Source organism: Pistacia vera, unplaced genomic scaffold (assembly GCF_008641045.1).
Source record: "Pistacia vera cultivar Batoury unplaced genomic scaffold, PisVer_v2 Contig130, whole genome shotgun sequence".
NCBI lineage: Eukaryota > Viridiplantae > Streptophyta > Magnoliopsida > Sapindales > Anacardiaceae > Pistacia > Pistacia vera.
This window is the reverse complement of record NW_022195358.1, coordinates 287,443-311,450: the sequence shown is the minus strand read 5'-3', so window position 1 is coordinate 311,450 and position 24,008 is coordinate 287,443. Positions and strand designations below refer to the sequence as shown.

The window sequence follows — 24,008 nt, the reverse complement described above, 5'->3', positions numbered from 1 at the left end:
CACCCAACCCTTCACTTCCCTTTCATGCGAACTCTTTTCTTTCTTTCTTTCTTTCTTTCTTTCTCTTCTTCTCAGTACACTTATCTTATCTTAACTTACAAAGAACCCTTTGTTTTCTTTCAAGTTTTATAGTATTTTAACATTCTAACTCCCCTGTTTCTCCCCTGTTTTTCACCAAAAAAAAAAAAAAAAAATAGTAAATATTCTCTTAGATGACGAAAATGTCCTCCTCAAGTTTCTGTCAAGGGTTACAATCATGTCTTGAGCCTTGCTTCGAAGAACCACGTGTTTTGGGGCTCAGTTTGGCTCCACCCAAATCCATGTTTTCTCGATCAAATTCTCCTTCTAATTCTTGTTTCAGTTCTCTTGATACCCTCAAAACTGAGTCCCACACTGAAGATAACAAGTCCTTCATCCACGCAAACACAAAGACAAACACAAACAGCCATGATTGTGACGTGAAAAGTGAAAAAGTTGTTGACTTAGGAGGCTGGAGTTTCCTCAAGTGCGTCAACTATACTTCTCCTAATACTGAGACTGACAAAGTTTACGTTCATCCTCTGGTTAAACGTGCGGCTACTTCACTTAGCACGAAGAGCCTTGAAATGTGCACTGAGAGTCTGTTCAGCGAGACGGGTAGTGATCAAGTGAGTCAAAACGGTGATGACATTTCCATGTTTTTACCGGAAGCAGAACCTGAGATTTGTTATACAAAACAAGAACCCACAAAACCGCCTCCGAGTTTAAGTTTTGTGACGAAAAGAACAAACCGTTGTGCTAGTTTTCCTCCTCCTTTAACATCTGTTGCCGGAGTTCAAGTGAGGCCTCATCGCGAAGGCGGGCGTCTAGTTCTAGAAGCCGTCACTGTCTCTCCTTCCCACACCTACTTTCATGCAGAACGCAGAGGTGGAAGGTTGAGGCTTTGTTTGATGAGGGACGTTTCTGACAAAGCAGAAGCAGAAGAAGAAGAAGAAGAAGAAGAAGAAGAAGAAGCAGAAGAAGAGTTCGGCGAAGAAGAAGAAGAGTTCGGCGAGGAAGAAGTTGAAGATGAAGAAGAAGCTGACTGGGGTGAGGATATCGAAGGAAATAATAAAAAAATTAAGGGTGAAAATCTGCGGATGCCAAGCAGATGCAAAGAAGGTGAACGTGGAAACAAAGGGCTGCTTAATTGGAAGCCATATTGGGTGGCTACTTGAACTTTCAAAGCTACCCTCTTGCTCTCTCTCTTTCATCACCATATGGAATTGCTCGCTTTCTCTTTTAGGTTTTTTTTTTTTTTCAATAATTTTAGCCTTGTAGATTTCCGTACCATGGATTCCGTAAAATATGTTAATGGTAGTTATTATCGTTACTGGACTTGGTCCTATTTCTCTCTCTCTCTCTCTCTCTCTTTCTCAGGTCCTTTTCTTTCTTGCTGTGCTTGTGTTTTTATTTTATTATGCTCCCAAACTACCCTTAACAACAGAACTTTATTACAATTCACCCATTACTTTTCCATTAAAATGGACTTTGAATTCTGAATTAACACTTTTTTTGTACCTGTGCTGCAAAAGCAAGAGGGCTAGCTTCAGTATTTATATATATATATATATACATCTTCGAGAAGAAAAGGTCAGAGAATAGTTTGAATATTTGAGTGCAGAAAGTAAAGGGTACTGGTATTTTCCTCCTCCACTCATAATTGAGATTGCTTGCAATATAGATATTTGTGTACATTAATCGACCGCCACAACCCAAAACAGGAACATAAAGAAAATGGCTCTCACTATCAGCTAATCAGTTTTATGATGTAATGTTATGATGATAAGGTTGAGATGAGGAGCGCATTTTGGTAGAAAAAGTGGCGGAATGGCAAACAGAAATTGCAAGTTGGGGTGTACCATCAGAGTACGAATGCCTGATAACAATCAAGATTGGGTCCGATAATAGCAGCATCACTGAGCTCATACACATGATTATCCATGTGCTTTTGTTCTTCTCTTACCACCCTTCTAACCATTCTATCACACAATGTAATGAATTAATGGCCCCCAGCTCCCTAGCCCAGGCCAGGCCCCATTCTTTCATCACAATTACCAATTAATTCTCATCGCACAAGATGGTGAAGTTTGGAGTAAATTTTGATGTGGGTTTGTGTAATATCTCCTTTCCAACTCGTCGAGTGGGGTACGGACAAGTCTGAGCACCACCATATGAGGTGGGTAACACGATAAGTACTCATTGTAATTCTTTGAACTCCATTTGGCGAGGTGGGTAGGGATAGGGTAAAGGGTAAAACCGAAACTGGCCCCATTAGGGTCTCGTTCTGGTTCTGGAAAATTGGAATTAGGAATTTTCGAGTCCAATTCTAGTTCCTATAGTGCTGGAACTGGGAACTGAAACCAAAACCATATTGAAACCGAAACCGAAACCAAGATCTGGGTACCCAAATAGGATCTGGATTGAATTATAATTTTTGTATACTATTGAGGGTGTCTTTGTAATTTTTTGGGGGTCTATCTATCATTTTTTAAAAATTAGGGGGTAGCTAAAATTAGCCCGGATACCTGGAACCAGAACCTATGTTTTAGGTTTCGGTTCCAAGTTTCTAGGATCCGGTTCTAGATTTCTAGGTTTCGGTTCCTTCAAAAAGTACAAGGTATTCGGAACCGCTCACCCGTAGGTAGGGATATAGAATTGGTGATCAATGAAAGGTAACCACAAACCCAAAGAGAGAAATTAAGAGAGATGGAATTGAAATGAAATGGAAGTAATATAAAAGTAGTAAAACATTCCTTGAAAAGAGGAGGACAATATCCAATCGTGTAGAGATAGGGCATCCATACATTAAGGTATTATCACAACATGTGTACTGTCAACATGGATATGTGCTTTCAGAACCTTATAAAAGTTATAGGCACATATTCTCTCAACATATCATCTCACAAAGGTACGCAAAATCTATAGGCAATCGCCATGTCTCCACATTTTAATTCTCACATGCTACAATTTATATCTCCCATCTGATGTCAATTTATGAGTTACAAAATGATGCTCAGATCTATAATTTTAGTGGATATTATTTGGTTCAATTCAGAGTACATGAATAAGTAAATAATTTGAGAAAGTTTAATTTAATTGTTGACTTCGTCTTCGATTGGTACGTATTTGCTTTTTTGCTTCATTTTTTGTTTTGGTTGGTCACATACAAACGAAGGAGAAAGTGTCCTTTTTTATACTCAACATAAAAGACTCGGTAAAAGTGACCCATGGCACGGACATTTATGCCAGTATGCCAATATACTGATATCTACCTGAGTTGAGTGTACATGACTCATCCAAACACTTGTTAAATGGACTTAGCTATATGGACAAGATAACATGACACAGTACCGACTGCATTTTTTCTATTTATTTTGGTAATTGGAGTTTTCTTTCTAGTTTTTTATATATTTTAACTAATCTTCGAGATCTATTGAATACTCTACAAACTTGAAAGATGAAGTAAACCACAATGTTATTATGATAGATTGTCCTAAATTTTAAACCCAAAAACTCGAAGAATGGAGCAAATATTTTTTACCATCAGGCTAATCCTTAGGGTTAAACTGCTTTTATTGTTCCTCGCTCCACAACACATTGACGTCAATACCCATAGCATCAACCGAAGATATAGATGCTCTCTTTGCAAATTTATTCTGATGAAAATGGAAGAGATTCTCAGATTCAATATTGAAGATGTAAATGATATATACAGTAGGGTAGTTAAGTGTCAACAGTAGTCTGAGGAATTTCCAGAGTTGGGTACACCTGCCAACCATTTGGAGGTTTAAATTTGATTTTGCAAGTTGGTTGAAGAGAGCATTAAATATCAAGAACAAACCTCTTCAACATATGTGCATGTGAAAATGCAAACACTTTTGAATAGTCTGGGACATAATAATGAAATGTCTTTATCACTTACCTATACATACAAATATATATCAATTCACTGATTATCTTAGACTATTTATAGGATTAAAACTCTTAATTAAACTAGCCAAGATTAATATTTTTACCTGATTCTTGCAGGCCACTAATGGCTGTCCGCCCATGCGTTGGCGCCGCCCATGTTTTGCGTCAATTATGAACCCTAAATCAGGATAGAGTACTGTGAATCATCATCATCAAGACAGAATTTCTTTGTTAATGTACGTAGTGTTATGAAGGATGGGAATGGTTTAACCGTGTGGAAAGGTCGTATATACGTAAGTCAGTTTCTCTCTGAATAATTATGTTTGCAGGCTTCGTGCAAAGGGTGACTATTTCCATGGAGAGTTCACGTTGCATGCTTGTAGATTTGCACTCTGGAGGACTCAGTAACGCACATATTTTAGACTTTAATTATTTTGATTATCTCTACTCTTGCCTCTTCATTTCTTTCACTGCACTCAGCTGGGCAACAGTTGAAATGAAATTGAGTGCAACTTACAGTTACAGACAGAGAGCGATCTTAGCATTAATCCATGTATAGTTTGTGTGTGATGATAAGCCTATTGATTTGAAAGAATTTGTAAGCTTTCTAGTATTCACACCCACAGATTACAACTCTCCTTGGAAGATTTAGTCAGTATTTGAAAGGATTTGTAAGCTTTCTAGTATTCACGCCCACAGATTACAACCCTCCTTGGAAGATTTAGTCAGTATGGGTTTGAGTATGAAAATAATCAAGGTGAAAGATTGATATTACATTTATAATCTAATTTTATAATTTTTCTTTTATAATTCTGACGTGATAACTTATAATTGATTAGTTTGTAAATGAGTTTCGTCTGTTTAATTGTGAACTATTTTCTCTTATAATTGTGAACTGTTTTGTTAAGATTGTAAGAAAAAATTTATAAAATTGAGTTGTGAATCAACCGAATTCGCATATATATAACTGACGTGATAATAAAATATTTTTTCTGGTCAGAGATTTAAATAAATAAAAAATCACAAAATCACCCAACAAAGTCATTTTCATTCCACCGATATTATTATCACTGTCCACTAGTGCAATATTTATTATCACTGTCCACTAGTGCAATATGAAAAAATTCCAACTTCCCAAATTCCAAGGAATATTCGAGGTGGTAAAATATGAATGCATGGTGAAGTAATTGTATGGACAAAAATCAAAGCTAAAGATTCTGATTCAATTATTAAATCCACTAGAGAACCCAATATATTGGACAATATTATTTGGGACCTCGGGAAGCTACGAAGAAGAATATGCATGGCGGATAGCGGCCTTAATCTATAGGCTTTCATTAATTTTGGTGAATAATATTAATATATGCAAGAGACTAGTTCGATTATGATCGATTAATATTTGGTAGGGGTGATTGGTTCTGGAAACCCTATATTTTTTAAAGAAACTAGAACCAACTAGTACCTAAGGTTTGTAGTCGAAATCGAAATCGAAATCGGTCAGTTTCAGTTTCGAGAAACCTAGAACCAGAATATGAAACATAGGTTTCGGTTCCGATTCCGGGTACTCGGGTAAATTTTAGTTACCCCCTATATTTTGAAAACTAACAAATACATCCTAACAGTTGATAAAAATTACAATTTAATCCCGTTCCTACTCGGGTACCTAAATCTCGGTATCTGTTTCGGTTCTGGTTCTCGGTTCCAACACCATAGGAACCGAAACTGGACTCGGACTCAAAAATTCTTGGTTCCAGTTCTATCCTTTAGCCATGCTCACCCCTAATATTTGGCACACATTAGTATTAGTGATCATATTTATTTCAATTCTATCTTGAAAGATTAATAATACCAAACATGTTGGGAAGAAGAACATGCACTATAATAAATTAATGGAAGCTCCATTGGCAAACTCTGGCTTAATCAGAAATGAAGAAAGAAAAATAGTAAAAATAAAGAGGAAAAGCTAGTTTTTGTTGGGTGCAGACTGTAGTATAAGGTAATGCTACCAATGAAGAAAGAGGAATTGAAGAAATAAATGACATAGAAAACAGAAAAAAAAAAAAAAAAAAATAAAGAGGAAAAGCTAGTTTTTGTTGGGTGCAGACTGTAGTATAAGGTAATGCTACCAATGAAGAAAGAGGAATTGAAGAAATAAATGACATAGAAAACAGAAAAAAAAAAAAAAAAAAAGCAACCCCACCACTGTGTCCACCCAACCTTAGACACAAATAAAACCCACGAAGCCCACAAAAGGACAACTTTCACAAATTCAATTTGACCTGGTATTAAATTGTATGCCACTGAGTTGTCCTTGTCCCCATTGTCCCTGTGTGTGGAGGACAAACCCCAATATATATTTAACCTGAAAATGCACCACATAAATCTATACCTGATTGAAACTTGACATATTTGTAATGATCAGCACCTAATAAAAACTTTATATTATGAGTAATGTTATAGTTACAGAAAGAAACACATCGAATTCATACACCGAATGATATAACGTAATCCTGACCGTTGATTAATTATAAATTTATAATTAATCAACGATCAGAATTGTGCCACGTCATTCGGTACACTTCTTTTGATAACCGTATTATTTTCCTTATATTATACGAGTGAGAGAGGGAAATATGGGTGGTGGTCGGCCTTTGCTCATCGTGGCAACGCCTATATTCCATCTCTCTTTAGTGTATCTGCGGCTTTCCTTTGGCCAATCTTTGTTTCTTTCCACCACATGCTTATGTGTTCAACTTCATTGCTCTCCACACGTGTTTTAATTCATATTTCATTTCCTACTTTAAATGTCACCAACCTCATTCAATTCCTCTTTTATCAAACTTTCAATCCAAACAAACATTCCAATTTTAATTCATTAATTATTTGTGGGTCTCTTGCATTTATTTAGAATTTCATCTGAAAACCATTCCCACAAGTGATGTGTCATCTAAAAGTCTAAGTGATTAATAACATGTTTGTGTCACATAAGCGTTGTTTTATAACCTTATCTGTTGTGAAACCCGCAAGGTGATCGAGTTAATTAGACCGATGACATCAACAACAAAAGTATTCTTAAAAGAATTGTAAATCAAAACTTTAAATTTTAGTATATTATAAAATATCCCTAAAAATTGCAATTAGTCTTTTAAATTTTAATTTATTTTAAAAATGACCCAAAAGTTCAATTAGTCCTTAAAGTTTTAAAATATTCAAAAAAAACCCCAAAAATTACAAGTCAGTCCCTATAAATTTGAAATATAGAAGAAACCCCCTAAAACCTAAACCAGACCGGAGAGCCTACTGGGTCCTAATCGAACCAATCCGGGTTTTAAAACAGAGAACATAAGACGATATCACTTGAAATATAGATTTTGGATATTATTGAGAAATATAATACTACTCTATGTTTAAATTTTAGTTTACTCAAGTCATCCACTCAAAATAGTTACAAAATAGAGATAATTTATTTAGTATAACTATATCTTTTACTAGATCAATTCAATTAATTTTGTCTATGAGCAATAGAAAAAGAGTCATCTTCTTACAGTTTTTTTATCATTATGATTATGATTATTAGCGATGTTCAAAAGAACCGGTTGGAACCGAAACCGATGGGTACCTTAGGTTTGGTTCCGATTCCTACCCAGAACCAATCGTCAATGGGTAGATTCCGATTTCAAATTTTTGGAACCGTTACTATGGGGTTCCGGTTCCGATTCTTATAGTTAGGAACCGAAACCAGAACCAGAAACCAGGAACCGAGACTAATATAAAATAAAATTAAATATTAGGGGGGTTAATAAAAACTTTTGTAGAAAAAGTAATATGAATACATTTATATTTATATTTCATAACATTTAAAGTAAATTAATTTGACTTTTGAAAATCTACCTTTACAAAGTAATGGAGTTTATAATTTTGAATTTGTAATTTTATTTTTGTTAACAAGTGCCAGGTTGGGGGGGTATTTGTAAGTTTTTAAGGGTTTTTTTGCTATTTTAAAAACTTTTGGGGGGTCATGAATTTTACAGGGTACCCAGAACCTGAACCGGAACCATTGTTACAGGTTCTGATTCTGGATACCTAGGAACCGGAACCGTTGGTTCCGGTTCTGGGTATCCTGCACGGTTCCGATTCTGGTTCCAAATTTTTAAGAACCATTGGTTCCGATTCTTTCAAAAAGTGCAAGATACCCAGAACCGAACACCTCCAATGATTATGATTACCCTTTCTCTTCTGTTGAAAAAAGCAAGACCCTGAGCTTGGGTGACAAGTGGGAGAAGTGGTAGGCCGTTCACAATGTTTGACTAGTGAAGATGCAGGATTCAGAGGATCAAACAAGGACCCACAATTCAATTTACCTTAGATTCTGGATATCTGATCTTTGCAGTGTGAGAGTAATGCGACTTGTCCTTTTGCAATTATACAAAAGGTTCATCAATACAAAAAATATCATCTAATTTATTATTCACTGTAATTTCTTGAAGAAAATGGAAGCTATAAAAGTTGTGTCTGTTTTGCTAAAAATATTTGAGACTTTTACAGTAAGTCTTTTAAACAATCTATAAGCATGCGTGTAAATAAAGAGGGTCGGCCTTATGAAGAGAAAAAAACAGACTTTGCTACGTGAAATGTCAGAGGAAAAAAGCTGAGAGAGTTTTAACCGTTTGCGGTGTTTCTTCCCGGGGTATAAGATCTTCTTTTAACACTTTCTTCACTATGTTGATCTCCTAAAATCCTACCCTATCACATCATCAAGGTACTCTTAGAAATGATGATCTTACTTCCTTTCCCCCCATTTCTTCACTATGCTGTCATATGTGGGATGGAAAGAACAATAAAGACCCGATAAACACGCCTGGGTGGTCCAACTAATTCTTGCCCCCTTGTTCACCGCTTCTAAATTTAATCACTTCCCTTGAATCATGTGTTTCTTTATCAAGTAATAGTCATAACTAATAAGACTGTTGCCACGCTTGGTTGGGAGTGGACTAAATATACCATCTATTGCCCTAAAATTCAACCTAAAAGGGAACATATATTGTATTGGTGCTCCTACAAATCCCGATAATGGTGTTCCTGTTCGAACTGAAATAAGTGGGATGTAGGGATGAGTAAATAAAATACTAAATCTCATTCTCAAAGCATAAGTGCATAACAGACATGAACTTCGTTAATTTGGTTAAATCACCTGTTCCAAGATGTTAAACTTAATCGACTAAGCTGATACAGTTCATGCTACTTGTCAGCTGCCAAGATAAAAACTATTAACTCATTAGTACCCAAAGAAAAACCCACCCAGACCAGAATCTTAACTGTTTCGTAGTTGGCACCACCTAGATTCTCGTAATACTCATTGCTTATACAATACAATGGTGGTGGCGGACACCAAAAGCAAATTATTTGACTAGGCCTGCCATATTATCCTGGACATTACAACATAGACCACATGCATGAATGGCCAACATAATAATTCTTATAAGGTCAGGTCCTTGTGGTGTACAGAATCTGTAAATAGAATCAATTTAAATTTGGGCAGGAGAGAAGGAAATATAGCTATCAACTACCTAAAAGTGTAAGAAATGTATCTCCCGCCTCACTGAAAATTTTAAATCATATATACAAACTTTTATAAGAATAGCAAAATTTTGTGTGCAAAATTTGATGCACCTACAGAGAATCAACCACTTATGGGAATCTAAGAGGCAGCAAAATACAGTTGATTAACGGCAAAATCCCACTACCTCTTTTAAGTTTTCCTGCTGAACAGCTGACTTCCACCACTAAGCAGAAGCATTCCTCCTAGCAGCATAGGCTCGATAAGCTGCCAGTCCAACAATAGTAACGGCAGCCCCAACTATAAATCAAACATACAATCGCAGTTAGAAAATGTACATTTAACAAAATAAAATCAGTGCTATACAAATTCATGGATGTAATCCTGGGAGATGCGGAATCAGTAGAGAACTAACATACCAGAAACAAACATAAGTGAGCTGTTAACAAGATGGCGGTATCGCTTCCTGCTCTTCCCTACCTCAGTTTCAGGAATGTTCAAATGAGGGTGTTCAGCTGCCCTAACAATTCTGCTGAATATATTATTTGAATCTCTTACTTTCATGCTTAAATGAATAGGAGGCTCGATTCCCATCTCCTGACTAACCTAAAAATGGAAAAAGAAAGTACTTGTTCTCCATAATCAATGACTAACAATTTCTATAGGAAAAATCATCCAAAGATGTTTATACTTGCATGTAGTCTAAGTAGCCAAAGATAGTTCTGTACCATTGCTGAATCTTGTACTGTGATTCGACATGGATCCAAGTCATCCTTGGCTGCAATAAGAAGGCATGGCACCCCATGACCACTGATTTCCCCTTGCCTAGCAACCTCCACCAGCAGTTCCTTTGTTCTTTTCCATGAATGTTCCACTGAACTGAAAATTACAAATAATGCAGTTCAGGATATCTGGATATTCAAATAAATTAAAATATCATCATATAACGACTCACAAACAACATAAGAGGGAAGGAAATTAAATTACTGTGCATACAAACTCTTATTAAATCACAAAATCCAATGAAGATAATAAAAAGCATCACCCCAATTTTAATTCTAACCATGGTGCACAGGCAACTGAGTGACAGAAGGGAGAGGAGAGGCAATAAATCCACTAAAATGACAGTAGTAAAGAAATACATAGACAAAAAATCACAAGCACTGATCCAACAAGGCGAGTTCATGTTGCAAATGTATGCATAAGAGTATTTGAGTCACCTGTCATAGACAAATAAAGCAACATCACAGGTTGCCATATATTCCTTACTAGAGAGAACTTTTTTTACTCCATCTTCAGGTATTTCTTGCAAAATAAGTGTCTTCTTAGTCCCCTGCACCATGATCATCAAATTTGTAACATCCCAATACAATGAGAACGTGTATAACAATCTACGAGATATCAGAATGCTGATAACATTGAAAAATGCCATTAAATCTGCAATGTCTTATGACAGATGAACATGTATGGCCATGTTTGGCTTATTATTTTTATCCCTATTCCCAATCATATTCTCCAAATAATGTTTGGCACATTATTCCAGAAATATTACCCTATTTTTTAATTACTTTTAGACCCCATAAGGTTATTAATTTCATCAAATACACCCTCAAAAAAAAGTTTAAAAATTATCAAAAACACCCCCGTGACCCATACTTGCCAGATTCCGGCAACCACCGTCGGTGGTAGCCGGAATCATACTTGCCAGATTCCGGCAACCACCGTCGGTGGTAGCCGACGGTGGTTGCCGGAATCTGTACAACGGCCTACCTGATGACCATAAATGGCCGGAAGTTCACCGATCTGGCCTTTTCCGGCAAGATCCACCACGGATCTGGCCGTGAAAGACGGCCAAAGAAATGGCTGTCGTTGACCCAAAACTTGGCCTTTTTCGACCGTCGACGGCCACAGCAGGCCTTAGATCTGGCCTTTTCCGGTCAGATCCGTGGTGGATCTGGCCGGAAAAGGCCATAACGACGCGTTACGACACAGATCCGACCGGTCTGTGTCGTAACGCGATTTTCCGNCATAATCAATGACTAACAATTTCTATAGGAAAAATCATCCAAAGATGTTTATACTTGCATGTAGTCTAAGTAGCCAAAGATAGTTCTGTACCATTGCTGAATCTTGTACTGTGATTCGACATGGATCCAAGTCATCCTTGGCTGCAATAAGAAGGCATGGCACCCCATGACCGCTGATTTCCCCTTGCCTAGCAACCTCCACCAGCAGTTCCTTTGTTCTTTTCCATGAATGTTCCACTGAACTGAAAATTACAAATAATGCAGTTCAGGATATCTGGATATTCAAATAAATTAAGGGTGAGTTTGGTTTAATATTTCTATCCCTATTCCCAAAATATTTGTTTGTTTAATTATTTAGGAAATACTATTATATTTTTTTAATTACTTTTAGACCCCTTAAGTTTATTAATTTCATTAAATACCCCCAGAAAAAAAAAGTTTAAAAATGAACAAAAACACACCCACCCACCTATAGTTGCCAGATTCCGGCAACCACCGTCGGTGGTAGCCGGAATCTGTCACAACGGCCTATAAACGACCGGAATTTGCCAATAATTCGCCGATCTGGCCGTCAGCGACGACCAAAGAAATGGTCGTCGTTGTCGGTCAATGACGGCTATATCTTTCGCCGTCGCTGACGGCAAGATCTGGCCTTTTGCGGTCGTTGACGGCTAGATCTGGCCATTGCCGGCCAGATCGATGCACGTTCGGCCAGATCCGACCGGTCTGCATTGTAATGCCAGATTCCGGCGGTGGTGGCCAAAATTTGGCACTGTGGGTGGGTGGGGGTGTTTTTGTCGTTTTACAAATTTTTTATATATTGGGGTGTTTAGTTAAATTAGCAAACCTAGGGGTTTTTTTTTTTGTAAATTTTTAAATTTTACCTCGTAATAATCACCCTATTCAACTATCTAAAATAATAAACCAAACGCACCCTAAAATATCATGAAATAACGACTCACAAACAACATAGAGGGAAGGAAATTAAATTACTGTGCATACAAACTCTTATTAAATCACAAAAGCCAATGAAGATAATAAAAAGCATCACCTCAATTTTAATTCTAACCATGGTGCACAGGCAACTGAGTGAAAGGAGGGAGAGGAGAGGCAATAAATCCACTAAAATGATAGTAGTAAAGAAATACATAGACAAAAAATCACAAGCACTGATCCAACAAGGCGAGTTCACGTTGCAAATATATGCATAAGAGTATTTAAGTCACCTGTCATAGACAAATAAAGCAACATCACAGGTTGCCATATATTCCTTACTAGAGAGAACTTTTTTCACTCCATCTTCGGGTATTTCTTGCAAAATAAGTGTCTTCTTAGTCCCCTGCACCATGATCATAAAATTTGTAACATCACAATACAATAAGAACATGTATAACAATCTACGAGATATCAGAATGCTGATAACATTGAAAAATGAAATTAAATCTGCAATGTCTTATGACAGATGAACATGTATAATATCCAGATATCAGAACAATGATAACATAGATAAATCCCATCAATTCTGCAACATCTCATGACAGATGAACATGTAGTAATCTCCCAGATATCAGAATATTGATGATAAAGATAAATAGGAAAAAAGAAATCAGTTCGCTTCCAGGGCGGCATTTTAGAGCATATGCAAGAAAGGGAGGAGTGGACATCAAGATGGAGAGTAGGGGGTAGCATTATAAAACTACCAGATAACATTGTGTTTCTAGTGTTAGTACTTACCCCAAGCTGGTCAACCACATTTGCCGCATATCGCTCACAAGTTGTTGGATAATAATTTTCTGAGAAAGGCCTGTAATCGAATTCAGGGACACTAAAATATAAGTTCTTAGACAAAAAGATGAAAGTAAAATGGAAAGTCAAAATGAGTAGATTTTATAGTCAAGAAATAAAAACTAAATGAAAAGTAATGCACAAAATTAGCAAGATCAATAACTGACTATGCTAAATTGAAATTGGTAACAGGTCAACACCTTGCCAAAAATGAATTCAATAGTGCAGACTTTCCAGCACTTTTAGAGCCAAAAACAAAACAGCGAAAGACATTTCTTTCAGTTCGTTGCTTCTTACGATCAGTTGATTTTCTCCTAGTAACATGAAACACTGAGGCAGGATCACCACCATATCCAATGTATATCAAATTAGCCAAAGTGCGTCGCGGATCAAGTAGTGTCATTAGGGCCCACTGCAACCAGGCGTTTTTACCAGACAATTAACAAATAGTTCAAACTGATCAAAATGCATAATGCAAAAAGTTAAATCAGAATTTGTGGAAGTCAATATATAAGGAGAACAATTCTTCTGCTCTATACTAACCAAAACAATGTATGGGAGAAAGGGTAAATATACAACTAAACATGACAAAGTCCCTGGAAAAAACTAGGGTAGGACAGACAGATACAGACAGAAGAAAGCATATTAAAACATTAAAATTTTTTATAGAAGTAATATAACTCAGAAAACCATGTAGTGCCCAGATGAAGTCTTTCTTGACAAAGATGGAAAGCCTTTATTCATGGGAGATGCAAAAGAGGAAAAAACAACAATAAAAAAGTTGGATATGTCAATGAAACAAACTGTATAAATACCAGGCAATCTGTAACTATAACATAAGAGTAACAAATAACATATTTAAAAGCTAAAAGATGTTTATTGAGCAACCATTAATCCCAAATATAATTTACAAACTTGTCATGGGAATCCAAATAAACACAAACACATACATGGACTGCTCATGTGTTCAAGCACAGGCTCATCTTGCCATAGTTAATGAATAAAATGGAGGGGCTTAAACACAACCTCATGGTCAACCTGACTTTGATATAATGTTCACACATTATTAATGTTAAAAGTTCAAACTAACGGAATTAATGGTTCCTCAACATGATAGTAGAGCCAAGTTGACTATCATGTTTTGTTGTTCACATCCTCTGATTGTACTATTTAAGTTATAACCTGTAGTAAATGAACCTGCATTTGGATCCATGTGTGTGTTCATTTTTAGTTCCATAAAACAAGTTTGTCAATTAAAATTTGGCTATGTACATAGGACACATATTAGAGTTTAAATACTATTGCTAGACTTTTTCCTATAAGCATATTACAATTGTGTTAATCTCAAATTCGACTGTAATTTGTATGTATCACTGAACATTACTGATTAATCATTTAGCAATTTAAACTAAAAAAAACAGGGCACAGTGAAATAATAAGCCCATAAAACCTTGTTGCGTGATAACATATGTCACCATTTGCTATATTAACCAATGGAAGGGCAAAAATAAAAATAGTAATCATACAAACCTCAGATAGGAAACCATTAAGAGTTAAATTGCCCAACACTGTTTTCTCTCCAGCATCTCTGTAAGGAGCTTCATCCCATGGACTGGATTAAAAAAGGGACAGTACATAAGAAATTATATTTTGGTAATTATAATGGCATCAGAATAGGATTGTTAGCAAATCCTATTGCAGAAATTTTTTTAAAGAAAATTTGCTAAAAGATAGCAATAAGCCATCAGCTCAAGTTGACATGCATGTAACTAATGTTATTACCAGTGCTATAAGTATCATAACAAGAAAACTATCAAAAGTATATTCAGAGGGAATAACATGTCAATTTTATGTCATAATTAGTGTCATGGAGAGGTCCACTTCCCATCCACAAGAAAGAAGAAAAGAAAACAAATATTTTCAAAAAGTGGTCCACTCTTAAGCTTGCATCTACCATACTAGGCTTACCCATCTAAGCTGGGTGGCACAACTGTTACATTGACAGTCTAGTTTAATGAAAGCATGGATGGGAAAAGATTAAGATAAAAAGGACAGCCTGTAAAAGTCAATTTGTAAAGTTACATAAAACATAAGACAGAACCACGAAACATTAATGTTAAGATTGACCATCGCCAGTCATCCCACTCCCTCACCTAACTAATTTGCAGGAAAAACATTGCAGGGATTTAACCAGAACTGGAGGTTTTGATTGCAAAAATATCATACAAAAATCAAACAGTAGTAATGGCATAACAAAATTCATTTTTTATTGAATGAAAGAATGGTCTGATTTGAACTCAATATCTTTAGTTTGAGGCTAGAAAAGCTTTTTCTTGAATCAAGTAAGCTTATAAATCCTTTGGAAGAGACAATATGGTTCTCATGTAGAAGCACAAGAGACGAGTAAAAATAGTCAATTCATAGACAGAATTCATGACAAAGTGAAATGTCAAATTTGAGACATAAAAGGACCCTGGCAGCTTTGGAGTGTACAAGTCTCTAAGAAGCCATGGAGGGATTTTAGGCAATAAGGTAGGAACCTTTATATGAAAACAGACCTGATTTAAAGAAGTCAATTAATATAATGTTGATATAAGTCCACTGAGCAGAACCATTGCATCAATGAGTCAAATTGTATTTTCTTAAACTAGGCTCAAACCTAGTAGCTAAGATCAACTAACGTGTTATGGACTAAGCCTATTTGTAGGATTATTTAATTTTGACCAATCTAACAGTGATTAAGGTACCAATGAAATTTTTACACCTACAGCAATTATTTTTTAATAGAAGCACCTAAAGTGAATATAAACAGCAAAATTTGAGAAGTACTATAGCAATACCATTAATTCAAATGATATGTGAAGTGCTTCCTTTGTTGAATAAGTTAGGGCTTTAGAAATGTGCATACTTTGCAAAGCCTAAAATTATTTTACTTATTGGCTGAATGGAGGAACAAGTCTAAAAAACAGATTTCACCTTTCTGGTGCAGCTGAAAATATATCTTCAAGCTCAGTGGGTCTCACAGCTCCATCCTACAAAAGCAACAAGATTAAAGCATTCAGAGATTTAGTGCAATGTACTAGCCAACATAAAAAACGACAGCCCAAATATAAAGCGCTCCCCATGGCATAAAGCCATAATTCATATTGGCAGAGAGTAGAACATACATTATCAATGTCATACAATCCAAAGATACCACGTAGAAATTCCACAGCCTCACTTGCCAGCTCCACACTCTGCAAAGTGGCATCTAAGAGTAAATATCTCAAAATGATGTTATGAAGAGTTAATCAAAGATTTCCTTTTTTTTTTTTCAGATAATAAAAGAGAGGGAGAGCGAGTAAAAATTTTATAAAACCACATAAATGTAGATCCAACAGCCACATATAAATAAAAAAAGTAGGATTTTGAAAACTTAAACGGAAAGATGTTCATAAATTTTCTTAGTAGTACTAAGTATATGGAATACAACCCAAGAAAAAGCTTCATGCTTCCTTGACTTGAGAATGATTCATTCTTTTTTGCTCCTTTTTTTTTTTTTCTTCTTCTTTACTAGTATTTCTTGTAAAGATAAATATGGGAAATAAAACCATTTAAAATGCTCCATTATAAAGGAAGCCACAGTCAAATTGAGAGCACTGGTTCTCTAGGTTAATCACGACAATTTTTTCTCAAATGGATCTCCTCCTTAACCGGTAAAGACAAACACAAAGAAATCTAACAGCAAATTCTAAGTATTCAGTAATTGATTACTTAGGAAGTTAAACCACAGAAAGAAAAAAATTGTCCAAATGAAAGGTTAAGCAAGTAACTGTCTAAATATTGTGTCTCGAAACAGATCAACCATCAAATTCCAGGAGAATGTAAAGATGGAAGAGCTAACTAATCGCATACTCAAATAATAAATATTCGGAAGTTTGCAACCTCTTCTGCAAAAGATAAACAAGATAAATCACAGTGAAACATTGCAAGAAGATCAAAAAGTGAGGTCAGGATATCAACAAGAGATACCTGGTCAGGAGCAAGCTTAGTTGGAACAGGAAGAAACTCATCCCTTAGTTCTAAATCATCTCCATAACCAAATTTTCTCAGGACAGCCCAAGTAGTCTCAAGGCGCCCTTTTTCAATAAAAAGAGCATGGAGAAAGAGGAACCCATTAAGGGTAAGACCAAGGTCATTGACTCCATCTAGTTGCTTCTCTTGTACAACCCTTTTCACCCCCACTATTTCAGCAGGTTGCAATGGAGCATTAAAGCATTTAACCTGTTTAACAATGAAACATGTTAGACACCCAAAGAATGATGTAAATCAGTCATGGTAAGAAAGTATCAAAAGGGAAAAAACAGGAAAACAAACAAACCTGAAAGTCATTCAACTCTACATCACTGAGGACGCCATCCATGTCTTGGTCACAAAGAATAAATATCCTTTTCAATGCCCTGACACATCGTTGTTTCAGACCTTGTGAATCATGGTCAAATAATGGACCTGTTGGATGAAGTACTGCCTTCTGAGCGTAATAGAAAACGTCAGGGACCTACCATCAAGGAAAATTTGATTCATCTTAACGCATGAATAGGATCTCAATACAAAATGGCAAGATTAAGAAACTGACGAAACTAACAATCACATTACATTAACTAATAGATTACCTTATCCTTCCGTCAAATAGCATAATTCACTCTAAAGTACACTTTCCACTACAAGAGTACCAAGCAAGTCATAAACTTATCCTACAAATACAAGACCCAATCTTCTTGATTCTGCGTAGAGCTCTGAGTTGTAATCTTTATATTCTTCTTGATTCTGATAGTAGTGATGCCCAGCTTAGTTGAATTTTCCACATTTTTTTATAAGAAAATTTGTCCTCTACAAGTCTAAGAGATTCTCATTTAATGAAAAAGATGCTAAAAATCATCGAATTAGATCTTAAAGATTAATGGTCATGGGGCAAAATCTGCTGAACAAGAAGGCATTTGAAGAAAGAGAGACCAAAAAAAGATAGCATAAGCTAACAAATTTATATCAACATTGTGAATATCCTTGGACAAAGCCACAAAATCCTGAATGACAAATTTCGTCAGCCTTAAAGGTCAGGTCAGAATTTTTTCACACCACTCCTTAAATTAAACCTAGGGCAGGGGAGGAGACCATGTCACTTATTGATTTTTGCCCTTCCTCTTGGAAAATGGATTCATGACTGTGGATGAGTGATTCCCTTATTCAGATGATATTATTACTAGTAATGATAAAAAGTAAAAACACCTCCAATAATGATAAAAACAAAAGCAGCACAACTAAATAAGAGAGAGACACACAGTTTACATGCATTAGGTTATAATGACAAACAAAACAACTCAATGCACCTGAATCATTGTAGTCGCAGAGCATTCAACACAAGTCTCAATCTCCCTAAACTGTTGCATGATCGGTCCCATGACCTCCTCCAGGCTCATGGCAAGATGCTCACTGCGCAAATCTAACTTGCACCCCGCAACAATAATAGGCACCTTAACCTATCCATTCAATATAATATTATACACAAATAAGCACTGCATCATTATAGTAATATTCAAAAATATTAAACTCTAACAAAAGTATAAAACATACCAACCTCTAAACTTCGAAGCTCGGGGAGCCAATAAGAACTCAAACGAGAAAGAGACATGGGTTGATTACATGCATACGTTAAAACCACAGCATCAGCTTTCTTCAATTCTTCATTAAGTTTACCTTTATTCTCCAAACTAAAATTGAACATATATAATGCACAAAAATCAGCATACTTTATACTGCGCACACTACTTTAAAGCTAACTACTCTAAAGCTAAGAGCTTAGAATACAAATAAAAATAAAAACTCCAAATAAAAACAAATCAAATCAAATATGAAATAGAAGTTCTGCACATACGAATGTACAGTGGGTGTGTACGGACAGTGTACCTAGAAGAGGTGTCGATGATGGTGACAGGGACGCGATCGGGATAGAAATCGAGAGGGAGGCGCGTGGGAGGATGAACTGGAGGGACCTTCTCCGGGATCGATTCGGAGGCGACAGCTGATATAAGGCTAGATTTTCCGGTGCCTCGGTCGCCAACCACCACAACTCTCACGCTGGTCCGAGCACTGGAGCCTAGACCACCTGGCATTTGGTCAAAATTTAAAAAATTATGAGGGCTTGGTTTTGAAATCAGAGCTTGGAGAGAGGAATCAGTGAAGTAGTATGTTTATTCAGTGAGGGGGTTTTTGTGCGAGAGAAAGAAGAGGGTACGGTATGCCTTGAGGAAAAAGGTTTTGATTGGGACCCTTAGATGATGTACGGATGTTAAACGGGCCGGGGAACCCGAGATCAATCTTCTTAAGTATGGTTCGGCCTAGGTTTGGTGGTGTTGATTGGGTCTAATCGAAAGGCCCGTGAGTATGTGGGCTTGATCCATTAGACCCATGAAACTAAAATGGAAAAACGTTTTATTAAATATTAATCATTAACGTATAACTCACGTGCTTGTCACGTCATATGTTAAGAAACTGACCAGACCAAAACCCTGGAACACTGTGAAGAGCGACTCCAGGGTTTAAGCAAAATGTTGCTCCGCTCAATCCGAGCCACCGTGGCTGCCGCACGGGTTTTCTCTACTAAAGCGGGGGAGGTAAAAACTGGTAGCGGTGCCGCCACTGGAAATGGTGGAGGCGGAGGTCGAGACACGCTGGGGCGGAGACTTCTGAGCCTGGTGTACACAAAACGCAGCGCGGCAATTACCGTTCGGAAATGGAAAGAAGAAGGTCACACGGTGCGCAAGTACGAGCTGAATCGTATCGTGCGAGAGCTCCGAAAGCTCAAGCGCTACAAACATGCACTCGAGGTTTGCAAAATTTCGTCATTTATTATTTAATTTAATATAATTTGTTATGATGCAAAATCATTAAAAGAAGCGAATTTTATATGTTTGAGGTTTTAAATTAAACATAAGTGGAATTGAATGATTTTCATGATATATTACTTCTAGAAAGGAAGTTTATCAGCTTTGAACTTGTGAGAAATTATGTCCTTTGATGATGGGGCTTATGTTTTAGGAAATAGATTTGATCATTTATGCAGGTTTGTGAGTGGATGACTTTACAGCAAGACATTAAGCTAGTACCCGGTGATTATGCGGTCCACTTGGATTTGATTGCAAAAGTTCGTGGTTTATCTAGTGCTGAAATTTTTTTTGAGAATCTTCCTGATAAGATGAGAGGTCAAGCCACTTGTTCAGCTCTGCTTCACACCTATGCCCAAAACAAGTTGTCTGCCAAAGCCGAGGCTTTAATGGCAAAAATGGGAGAATGTGGGTTCCTGAAATGTCCCCTTCCGTATAACCACATGTTATCCATGTATATTTCTAATGGGCAAGTGGAGAAGGTTCCTGAAGTTCTTCAGGAATTAAAGAAAAACACTTTGCCTGATGTTGTTACTTACAATTTATGGTTAACTGTATGTGCTTCACAAAATAATATTGAAACGGCTGAGAAGGTCTTTCTTGAGCTAAAGAAGGCAAAACTTGATCCGGACTGGGTAACATATAGTGCATTAACCAGCATGTACATAAAAAATGAACTCCCTGAAAAGGCTGAGTCTACTTTGAAGGAAATGGAGAAAAGAGCTTCTCGGAAAAATCGAATTGCTTATTCATCCCTCCTCAGTTTGCATACTAACATGGGGGATAAGGATGGAGTTCAGCGAATCTGGAAGAAGATGCAATCATTGTTTCGCAAAATGAACGATGCTGAGTATACTTGCATGATATCTTCGCTTGTGAAACTTGGGGAGCTCAAAAAAGCTGAGAATCTCTATAATGAGTGGGAATCCAGTTCAGGGACTGGTGATGCTAGGGTTCCAAATATACTTCTTGCGGCTTATATCAACAAAAACCAGATGGAAAAGGCGGACACATTTTACAGTCGGATGGTGCAGAAAGACATCAAGCCTTGTTACACTACTTGGGAACTTCTTACATGGGGTTATTTAGAAAAGAGCCATATGAAAAAGGTTCTAGATTGTTTCCAGAAAGCTATTGGTAGCGTGAAAAAATGGAATCCCGACAAAAGGTTGGTTACAAAAGTATTTAAGAAAATTGAGGAGCAAGGAAACATTGAAGCGGCGGAGCAATTGCTGGTTATTCTTCGAAATGCTGGCTATGTGACCACTGAGATATATAATTCATTGCTAAGAACGTATGAAAAAGCTGGTAAAATGCCTCTTATAGTTGCAGAGCGAATGGAGAAGGACAATGTTCAGTCAAATGCAGATACTCACAAGCTTATTAAAACAACTAGCACAATGCCAGTGACTGAAGTTTCAAGCAGCTTTCCTTGAGTAGAATTCTACAAAAATCTCTTCGAGCTCAAGATGAGAGGAGGGTTTACTTTTTCAAGTCAACATGAAGCATTAGATTTTTATTATTATTATTATTATAAATTGTATGTTCCATTTTTCTTCTGCAGTTGTGAATGGAGGACTATTAAAGAAGATATGAATGCATTGTGTTCAACCACCACAAAAGAGTTCTTTGAAATTAATATCAATTGAAAGGATTGACCAATCATCATCTATATCTTTTCTTCATGCCCTTGACCTAGACAATCTTCTTACTTTAAAGCTCCAACTCGTGCAATCTCTCTCATTAATTTCTAAGAATAATACTACTCATCCTAAGAAATATCCCAAACTGCTCATCTAGGTGATGTGTGAACCACATATTGATTAATGAAAACATTCAGTTGTTAATCGATCTTTCATGTAATCTTTTAAAATTATGCGGGTACAAAGAAGTTGCTGTGTTTTTTGAGCTTATATGGTGTTTAATGAATCTCAGACATTAGTTAAGGTATACACAAGTTGAATCGGACACCCCGATTATAAAAAAAAAAAAAAAAAAAAAGAGGCTAGAGGATGTTGCCCTGTGGCCCCTGTCCCAAAATAGAATGCGTTAAAGAGTTTGCTCTGTTCCAAAATAGCAAGATCTTACCTGAATTTCCTATCCACCCAAATGCACTTTCAGTTGACCAATTTGAATGGAATCCAATAACAGTGAAATTTCTAACCTTGATAAACAGTTCATTAGGGTTGACCAACCAATACTAAACTATATTGAAGTTCACCTCTCTTCTTTCAGTACTCAAGAATGATTGAACAGCCATGGCCCCATTAAACAAAGCATAAAGAAGATAAAAATTCAATTGTGGGTTTGTTATTATTGTATCAAAACACCCTCAAAATGAAGTAAATAAAGCTGTTACAAGCTTAGTGGTTCACCTACATCATCATAATATTAAAACCCCATAAACAAAGTTTGAAGAAATGAGGGCAGATGAATGGTCCCACCAAACAAAAACTGACCAGGCCTAATCTCATAACCTTGAAGAAGCCTTTTGTATAATAACAGATGTAAATACGTTATCTGTTCTACGGCCAGGCCATTTCCTAATCCAAACTTTCAAGGATTTTTCTGGTGGGTTGGTGAGGTGGTTAAGAAGAGGAAGAGACAAGATGCCGCTGAACAAAAGACATTGATAAATGTCAACTAATCAACAATATAACTACACAATAAAGAAAAAGAAGTGTACAAGATTGACAGAGAAAACTACAAGACAGGTAATGGTACAGCAGAGGAGTACGTTATGAGTAAACTGCAACAACCAATATCAAATACAAAGAGAGGTTTAACCAACTCAACCCAACCCCTGTAAGTATGTGTCTCTTTGACTCTAATAAGAATTATTTCTTCTAAATGACTTTAATGCCCTTTGTTTTTAATAAATGAACATAGTTCTAATTTTGGTGTATTTCATTAACCCTGTATTTTTTTTTTTTTTTTTTTTTTTAATAGGAGACTGTATGCAGTTATTGAAAAATAGTATGTACTCATATTAGGGTTTTTTTTTATGAGGGTTTTTTTTTTTTTTTTAAAGAATTGTTTGATATTCCTTAGGTGGGTTGTTGATAATCGTAGGGGACATTGTGAACAAATGTTAAAAATAATTTTAATAACTAATATGTATTTATTTTATTTTATCTTTATTAAGGTATTATATTTGTTTGGGGAATTTTTGATATTTTTAAAAGGGTTTTTTTAATATCATAAAAGGATATATACTTGGTTGTTAATAGGAATGATCATTTGAACTCTTATCTGACCGATAGTTTCAGGGTCTTGAGAATAGTTGAGGTGTGCATAAGTTGACCTGGACACTCTTAGTCATAAAAATAAAAAAAAACATATATATTTTATAATAAGAGTAAACGACTTTTTCCCACCCAATGTTTGTGTTAATGACAGTTTCCAGCCAAAAAGTTTCAAAATATTACTTTCCCACCCAAAGTAATATTTCTATTACTACCCAAAGCTAATTTTGGCGGCGAAAATTCTCTCCATCACCACCATTTGAACCTCCGGTCTCCTCTCTTACTCCAACACTTGATTTCTAGCCGATCGTCGGCCACTGTAAAGTTAGGATTTTCTGATTTCTGACTGATTTTGATAGTGAATATTCCATCAGTTACTACCATTCAATCCACCGGCATTCACTTTATAAAACCTTTCTAACCTTGACTCCTGGTAACTCGCCAAATGTTCGGTTGAGAAAGTGAATTGTATTTTGGGTATTAACAGAATATAAACTTTGGGTGGGAAACTGGTATGTTGAAACTTATTGGGTGAGAAAAT

At 36.2% G+C, this 24,008-nt stretch overlaps 3 protein-coding genes across 5 annotated transcripts; 2 read left to right on the top strand and 1 right to left on the bottom strand.

Annotated features, from left to right (window-relative positions):
* The first annotated feature begins 188 nt into the window (after positions 1–188).
* Positions 189–1,282, top strand: LOC116121989 (protein FANTASTIC FOUR 1-like). Its single transcript, XM_031407896.1, has one exon. It carries the CDS (start codon positions 213–215, stop codon positions 1,194–1,196), a length of 984 nt encoding a protein of 327 aa, XP_031263756.1. The 5' UTR covers positions 189–212; the 3' UTR covers positions 1,197–1,282.
* A 7,893-nt stretch (positions 1,283–9,175) lies between these two features.
* Positions 9,176–19,568, bottom strand: LOC116122006 (mitochondrial Rho GTPase 2). 2 transcript variants are annotated; one of them, XM_031407913.1, is made up of 14 exons: positions 19,246–19,568; positions 18,917–19,049; positions 18,669–18,818; positions 17,663–17,839; positions 17,314–17,565; positions 16,470–16,538; positions 16,279–16,334; positions 14,833–14,914; positions 13,503–13,714; positions 13,252–13,321; positions 12,744–12,856; positions 11,609–11,759; positions 9,910–10,096; positions 9,176–9,790 (listed from the first exon to the last, which is right to left on the bottom strand). In XM_031407913.1, the coding sequence occupies exons 1-14, from the start codon at positions 19,449–19,451 to the stop codon at positions 9,717–9,719; spliced, it is 1,932 nt and encodes a 643-aa protein (XP_031263773.1). In that variant the 5' UTR covers positions 19,452–19,568; the 3' UTR covers positions 9,176–9,716. The 2 variants fall into 2 exon arrangements, with proteins under 2 accessions (XP_031263773.1, XP_031263772.1); XM_031407912.1 differs by lacking the exons at positions 11,609–11,759; positions 12,744–12,856 and adding exons at positions 10,219–10,369; positions 10,711–10,823 and having other exon boundaries at positions 9,186–9,790.
* A 254-nt stretch (positions 19,569–19,822) lies between these two features.
* On the top strand, positions 19,823–21,864 carry LOC116122019 (pentatricopeptide repeat-containing protein At4g02820, mitochondrial). 2 transcript variants are annotated; one of them, XM_031407925.1, is made up of 2 exons: positions 19,823–20,165; positions 20,402–21,864. In XM_031407925.1, the coding sequence occupies exons 1-2, from the start codon at positions 19,887–19,889 to the stop codon at positions 21,656–21,658; spliced, it is 1,536 nt and encodes a 511-aa protein (XP_031263785.1). In that variant the 5' UTR covers positions 19,823–19,886; the 3' UTR covers positions 21,659–21,864. The 2 variants fall into 2 exon arrangements, with proteins under 2 accessions (XP_031263785.1, XP_031263786.1); XM_031407926.1 differs by having other exon boundaries at positions 20,040–20,165; positions 20,384–21,864.
* Positions 21,865–24,008: the final 2,144 nt, after the last annotated feature.

What these genes read in the sequence shown, in the direction of transcription:
- LOC116121989 (XM_031407896.1), top strand. Translation starts at nt 213, where the DNA reads ATGACGAAAATGTCCTCCTCAAGTTTCTGTCAAGGGTTACAATCATGT.
- LOC116122006 (XM_031407913.1), bottom strand. Translation starts at nt 19,451, where the DNA reads ATGCCAGGTGGTCTAGGCTCCAGTGCTCGGACCAGCGTGAGAGTTGTG. An exon ending in CCGAGCTTCGAAGTTTAGAG is followed by an intron (nt 18,819 to 18,916) that starts GTTGGTATGTTT and finishes TTGAATGGATAG; the next exon opens with GTTAAGGTGCCTATTATTGT. An exon ending in ATGTGGTTGACCAGCTTGGG is followed by an intron (nt 12,857 to 13,251) that starts GTAAGTACTAAC and finishes ATCATGGTGCAG; the next exon opens with GGGACTAAGAAGACACTTAT.
- LOC116122019 (XM_031407925.1), top strand. Translation starts at nt 19,887, where the DNA reads ATGTTGCTCCGCTCAATCCGAGCCACCGTGGCTGCCGCACGGGTTTTC. An exon ending in GCTACAAACATGCACTCGAG is followed by an intron (nt 20,166 to 20,401) that starts GTTTGCAAAATT and finishes TCATTTATGCAG; the next exon opens with GTTTGTGAGTGGATGACTTT.